This window comes from Taurulus bubalis, assembly GCF_910589615.1.
Source record: "Taurulus bubalis genome assembly, chromosome: 15".
Classification (NCBI taxonomy): Eukaryota; Metazoa; Chordata; class Actinopteri; order Perciformes; family Cottidae; genus Taurulus; species Taurulus bubalis.
The window spans coordinates 1,734,392-1,741,891 of record NC_136603.1 but is presented as its reverse complement, the minus strand read 5'-3'; the positions used below and the strand labels follow the sequence as shown (position 1 = coordinate 1,741,891).

Sequence of the window (7,500 nt, the reverse complement as noted above, 5' to 3'; positions counted from 1 at the left end):
AAGCCACGTTCTCCCGCTTAAAGCAGAAGCCACGTTCTCCCGCCTAAAGCAGAAGCCACGTTCTCCCGCCTAAAGCAGAAGCTACGTTCTCCCGCCTAAAGCAGAAGCTACGTTCTCCCGCCTAAAGCAGAAGCCACGTTCTCCCGCTTAAAGCAGAAGCCACATTTTCCCGCCTAAAGCAGAAGCCACGTTCTCCCGCCACACTCAGACGTTTTTCCCCACCTAAAGCAGAAATCCTCTCACGGTGGGAGCGCCCCAAAGTGAACGTGTGTTTAATGGTTCATCACGTTCACGTGAGGATTACTGGAACAAAGACTGAGTCCTGCAGCCGGAGGGAAGCCGTGCATCACAACACGGACCTCCAGCCTCATACAGCCTTTACAGCACGAGGAGGGGCGGGGCTTAAGAACACGAGATAGTTACATCATGTACTTGTTCATTCTGCATCGCAGAATCAGAACACTTATAAGGAATAAAAGCTATCTTAACCAAAAGTACACTTTTTATATAGACCAGTACAGTTTATTTATTGTATATATATATATATATATATATATATATATATATATATATATATATATATATTTCCTGACCTCCTTCCTATATCTTGTGTTCATTGCAACAGCAGCTATTTTTCAAAAGGACTGTCGAGATAAATCTGTTGGCTGTCAGACGATTAGCGGCTGAGGACAAAGAAGATAATGTTCTGTGACTCAAATTGATTTCTTTCTCTGGTCTATACGATAGCTGTAGAGGATAAAATGGACTCTGCAGTTGAACTGTTTACAACTCTGCGACACGGTTTAAATTTTAAAGGAACATTCTGGTGATATACTTTAAAACTTTAAAGTCATGCACTGTGCGTGGCTTGGAAGCCAAATATGTGTAAAGTGACTGAGGAGGAGTGGCATAGAGACGCAGTATACGTCTCTGGTGTCGATCTGTCAATCACCTTGTAGCCCCGCCCCTAAAGCATCCCCTGCTTTATGGTCTGTTTGACTCTAAATGACCATAATAATGCAGCTTTAACACATGAAGCATAGACTTCTATACAACCAAAGGAGTCGCCCCCTGGTGGTCAGGAGAGAGAATGCAGCTTTAACACATGAAGCATAGACTTCTATACAACCAGAGGAGTCGCCCCCTGGTGGTCAGGAGAGAGAATGCAGGTTTTAGGACTTTAGGACACTTCTCTCGGCTGGAAGACGCTGACACACATTGTTGGATTTAGACGTTTCATGGGATTTGTTGACCAAAGGAAAACTTTAGAACAACAACAGACTAATCAGGTAAAACTTTTAAACTAAACGGTTGAACACAAACATATAAAAACATCAAGTGTTGCACTTACGTATAAAGAAAAAACACGTCACACACACGTTACATGCCACACATACGTTACACACACGTTACACGTCACACACACGTTACACACGTCACACACACGTTACATACACGTTACACGTCACACACACGCCACACACACGTTACACACACGTTACATGTCACACACACGTTACACACGTCACACACACGTTACATACACGTTACACGTCACACACACGTTACACACACGTTACACACGCCACACACACGTTACACGCGTCACACACATGTTACACACGTGACAAACGGACAACACAGGACAGGAGCTGACAGAACAGAGACACACATGAACCTCCACTTCTGCAGCTGTTTTACTCCAATCGTTATTGAACGACCTGGAGCTTCACCTGAGCGCCGCAGAGCTCCTCTCACTAACATCCTGCATATCATCATCGGTCACGGGAGGGAAATCTATGTGAAAAGTATGTAATTGCTTATTAGGCTCATTAGTTCAGCTCCTCTGACCTTATTAACATTTCAGCTCCCGAGAGTCACGGACAACAAAAGAGGACGGACACTGTTACGTGCACTGGAAATTCACATCTATATATATATATATATATATATATATATATATATATATATATATATATATATATATATATATATATACACACACACTTCTGTTAATTGCAAAGGCATTCCTTATTTGCACAGATGACAGCTAAAAAAAAGCATCACTCATGTCCACAAGGGTTCTGGGAGAAGTAGTTCCAGAGGGACCAAATAACTAGTATGTGTATATGTATGTGTTCATGTATGTGTATATGTATGTGTATGTGTATATGTATGTGTTCATGTATGTGTTCATGTATGTGTATATGTATGTGTATATGTATGTGTATGTGTATATGTATGTGTTCATGTATGTGTTCATGTATGTGTATATGTATGTGTATGTGTATATGTATATGTTCATGTATGTGTTCATGTATATGTTCATGTATGTGTGCTGAAGGAGCTCTGTGTAAGACACACACACACACACACACACACACACACACACACACAGCTGAGCAGAGCTATTGATGTGTGTGTGGGCTTGCCTTGGCCACGCCCACACACACATCGCTGCTTCTCTCTCTAGCACATTCAGGGTCGCACACATTGGCGCTGCATGCAGAACGCTGCATGTATTTATAGACGCCTGAGCACACACACACACACACACACACACACACACACACACACACACACACACACACTGACTCGGCTGTGCCGTGTTACGTAACGGTGGCCTACTAAAGCGGCACTGCACGTGACCGCGTGAGATGATGTTGAACCGAGGGTGAGGCCTCTTGCTCCATCACACACACACACACACACACACACACACACACACACACACACACACACACACTCCCCTGACTCAGAATGACATCACCACAGGCCCCAAGGCTGCTCTCATCAGCCGGTTGCTAGGAAACCCTTTCGTCCACAGGCACAACCAACGCACATTTAATCTGAGAAGCTAAGAAGCTAAGAGGCTAAGAGAATATATAAGAGAATATATATATATATATATATATATATATATATATATACATATATATACATATATATATATATATATATATATATATATATATATATATATATATATATATATATACATATATATATATAAATATATATAAACCTCCACAAATGTCCACTGGTGCTGAGGCTGATCTCAACATTGTGAGAAGGAAACGAGAGAGGAAGAAGGATGGAGGATAGAGGGAGCGAGATGAGGGAGCATGTGTGAATCTAGGCCATCTTCTGTTTCTCTGGTGCCATCTGTCTGACAGAGGAAGGACCTCTTTATAGAAACACACGTAAATAACATGTATTATTGTTATAGTCGTTCTGTTGATGAAGTGTAATGATGAGCTCACAGCTGTTAAAGTTAAACATCATAATGCATCTCAAACATCTATTTTATATTCATGTGATTTGTGTGTGGATGTATTCTAGTTCATCAGCAACACTACGTTTTACTAGTATATATATCAATATACAATATATATATATATATATACATATATATATATATATTGCTACATGTGCAACTTTTCGATATCATTGAGAAACTGGGACCTAAAGAACACATCGAAATTGTCCCTGAGACGCTGATGTAAAAGTACTTTCCTCATCTTTGCAATAAACCTTACAAAAGTCACGTTAAAATAGAATTCAAAAAGCACATACAAATCTCTGCTTTCCAGAAGTCATAAACACTTGATGTGCAAAAACAACAACACTCCTCTGCTACAAAAAACAACAATTCCAATGCATGGCTTGGGGGAGTAAACCGTGTGCTTTGAGCGGCTGCCAGCTCCGTCACCTGATACCTTAGAATCACAAAGCTGCTCACGAGAAAACAAACTCTCCACTTCACAGGGAAAGCTACTTGTTCACCAAAGTGGAGAAGGAGAGACGGGAAAGACGGCACAATCGCTGTGATGATGAACGTCACGCCGTGGCCACAAAGCTCACTCATTCATGTCCACATATCTCGTGTCATATCATAATATGATAAGGAGGCTGATACCAAAAGGTTCCCTCTTCCTCGTCACTTACGATCCACTAGCAATGTGTGTCTGCGTCTGTTTCCGGTCTTCTTTATTTCTAAGACGTTTCTGGGCGTCGACCTCAATAAAAACGTCTCAAAGAGGGAGGGGCCAGATCAAATACAAAAAAAAAGAAATGCAGTCCAGGAATGTACTGCTGTGTTTGTTTTGTTTGTCATGTGTTTGTTGTGTTAGGATCGATCTATGCATTGCATTGCGCGTCCCTGTGTTGCATAATGACAATAAATGATCATTTAATCCTTCAGATACTGAAACTCGCTGCAGAAGTTTCCCTTTTTTTTCCTCACTAGATTTCAACTTCAACTTCATGCTGCAAATCGTCTGTGAGCTGCTTGACAGGACTGAAGAGACAGTGATTTATATTGGAGTGTTTTACAAGAACATGCCGACACGCAGACGGACAGGCGGACTTCAACAAGACAAAAAAGATGTAGCAGTGGAGGTGATGGATAGAGAAATGTGAAACAGGTGTGATGTGGAAAACCTACCTGTGGAGACGGGAGACAGAGGGCATGAACAAAGAAGAGGTGAACTACAGGAAACTGGAGGAAATGGAGATGGAGAAGGAGATGGAGAGGCGTGGGCTGCAAGTGAAATGAGTACAAGGTGTAAAGGTCAACAGACATGACTTTGAACTGCAGAGAAGGAAAACGAGGATAACACGATCGTACGCGGTGTGAAGCGTGAAGCGTGAAGGAGGGCGCTCAAGGCCGGACCCAAGCAGCCGCTGGGCATCTCGCTGTAATGAACCACCAACGGACGTCACAGTGTCGATCTCACGGCCGTCGGCAGGAATCTACCCTTTCCCCCTCTGTGCTCCACATCCTCACTGCTGAGCGATGGCACCGTTCATATAAAATGCATGTGAGGGAGTGAATTATTTATCATGCTTTTTATTTCCCTCTCATACAGAGGAGAGTTTAAAAAAAACCATGAGCTGCGTCGGTTCAGGTGCAGGGTCCATCAAAGCGCTGCTACGAGCCCGAGCAGCCTAGAACACGGAGATGCAGGAAATCCATCTCGTTAAATCAAATGCACCATCTCTTAATCTCACCGATCAACACCTAAACACATGTATTGCCCCATAGTGGTCCTCTGTGCTTCCCTCCAATCAAGTCCCCTTGGAGGGAGTTGCATGATGGAACTATTGGCGAACAGCAGGAGGGCGCAGTGACACAGCACAGCCTCTCGGCATCTTGCCGTAACAGTGAGGTTCCCTATAGATCCCTACACATAGACCCATGCTCACCTCCGACAACCTGCCAAAAAAAACAAGCTGCAGATGTTGTGACATGTGTGCAGTATATAAAAACGTATATTGGGTGCATGCCTCAACGATATGAAGCCTCTGAAGAACCTAGTGTTGATTATGCTTCTATAAAACCTTCACATTCCATACCTTCATATATATTTAAAGAGATTGATATTGATGAGCACAGAACAGTCCCTTTGTGTCGTAAAACTTGGGGAAACGAAACCCAAACTGTCTGCATATCGGCCAGAAATGTCGGCCAGAAATGTAAGTAAGTAAGTAAGTTAGTAAGTAAGTAAGTAAGAACATGTGTCGTTGTATATCTGGGGATCAGACCCTGTAATAAAACTCTTGGCTTCTCCCAAATTACCAAAAAAAACCCAGCTCCGCTTTGCACAAAACATACAGCACCATTCAAGCACTGCTGCATGCAAATACTGCAAGAGGCCATGCGCCATAAAATCACTCTGGACTGTCGAAGTCTACTTCACCAATACGAGAATGAGGCTCTTATACAAGTTACTAACCACTGAAAGGAATTATGAATACAAGTAAAAGGTTAGGGAATCTGGGGCTAACGTAGGGGGCATTATTCACATAGAAATAAGAACCCAGATCCCTGAGGGACTGACTTATCACGCACCTCGTTCCGAAGCCCCCCCTGGTGCCCGTCGGGGAGTCGAGGCTATCTCCTGGCTTGGGTGGCCTGTCGCGATTCATTTGCTGCAGAATGGAGCTCAGCTCGGTGATGACGGTGTTCTTGGGGTCCGGTGTGGACGGAGGGCTGCGCAGCTCGGGGGGCTGATCGCCCCACAGCTTGGATGTCCTTTGCGTGGGAGTCCTGGGAGGTTCAGAGGATGAAGGGGGCGGGGGAGGGGCCTGAGGCGGTGACCCGTAGGACTCCGGGGGCTCTTCGATGAGAGCGTCGTGATAAAGCGACATCCTGTTGATGACGGACTTGCCCTTTGGTTTCGGTGGCACGGGCGGCCGATCCACCAGGTAGGTGTGTCCGTCTGCGGTGGCGTAGAGGCTCTCCAGAGCGCTGTCGCAGAAGCCTCCCTCCGACGACAAGGTGGAGATGCTGGAGACGGTGCTGGTGGCGTCCATGTGCTGAGGATCCCCGCTACTGCGGCTGTCCACCTCCTCGATGCCTGAGTCACCCACCCCTGACTCCGAGTCTGGTGGGGGAGGAGGATACAAGGGGGGCATGCTGTTTGCCACCCGTCTGTGTTGATCCAAGAGAGGTGGTGGAGCGTGAGTGTGGTACGGTGGCAGAGCGGGTCCACCATTTCGTCTCTGCTGCAAAAACATCTCTGCAATGGCACTGGCCTGGTCATCAGGAATGTCAATACTGTTGGCAAACTCCAGCGGTGGGGGGAGGGGCTCCGTGAACTCAAAATCCTCGTCAATGTCAACTGAAGCCAGAGGGGGAGGGGGAATACGGAAGGGCAGCTTCACTGGTTCCTCCATGGACTCGCCCACGGTAATGCTCCTCCTCTGAGATGTGGAGAGCTTGGGATTGGCGGACAGAGTTGCAGTGTTGAGAGGCTCGGGCTGGTTGGGGTCCTTCAGTTCGGACGGCCTGTTGCTGTCTTGCCCCTCCCCCTCTTGGTTGTTCACCTTGCTGCTTGCTTCGTTGCTGGTGTGGACCATCAGCAGCCCTGCTGACTTGGGTTGTGATGAGTCCGCCACGTCCGCCGGCGCACTTTTCCTCTCCTCGACCGCCTGATGCTGCCGCTCTTCCCGCACCCCGTCGGACTCGTACTTCTGCTCCGTCATTTGCCGCTGAAGACCGCCTCGGCTTGGCCGCCCCATGGTCGCCGATGAGATTGCAGCAAAACTGGTCTCGATCCTGGAGCGTAGTTTAGTGTCGATGAACAGCGGTTGGTTGAGGTCCGGTTTGTGGCTTGGCTGAGACGGGAGGGACTGCGCCTCGTGCTTGGGCGTCTGCTGAACCTGAGGAGGATTTGACGACTGATTCTGAGGATGGTTTTGTTGCTCCTTCATCGCCCGGTCACGAGCTGCCAGGGCCAGAGCGAGTGGAGAATTAGGATCCAGGGGCTTGCCGGTGACAGGATGGAGGTAAATCCCGTTGGCCCGGTAGTGGCTCTTCGGAGGAGTGGATGGGAGACTAACGGGACTGTCCAGGTTGGGGCACTGGCCCGTTCTGGTGTTTAGAGGCTCCCTCACCACTGTGGGCTCAGGGGTGTTGAAATCTGTCATGTTGCCACTCCCGCCCCCAACAGGCGGCCCAAGCTGTGCCGCAAGAGCGAGAGGTGGACCCAATAT

General features: G+C 46.6%; 1 protein-coding gene across 1 annotated transcript in view; it reads right to left on the bottom strand.

The window, feature by feature from the left end:
• The window catches only part of LOC306748218 (SH3 and multiple ankyrin repeat domains protein 2-like), a gene marked incomplete at its 3' end in the record, with an annotated part of 110,041 nt that overhangs the window by 2,128 nt on the left and 100,413 nt on the right, over positions 1–7,500 (bottom strand). The window contains exon 22 of the mRNA XM_079231358.1: positions 5,855–7,500. This exon is cut by the window's right edge and continues 854 nt beyond it. Within this exon, the coding sequence (XP_079087484.1) occupies positions 5,855–7,500 (1,646 nt within the window). The remainder of the gene's footprint in view (positions 1–5,854) is intronic.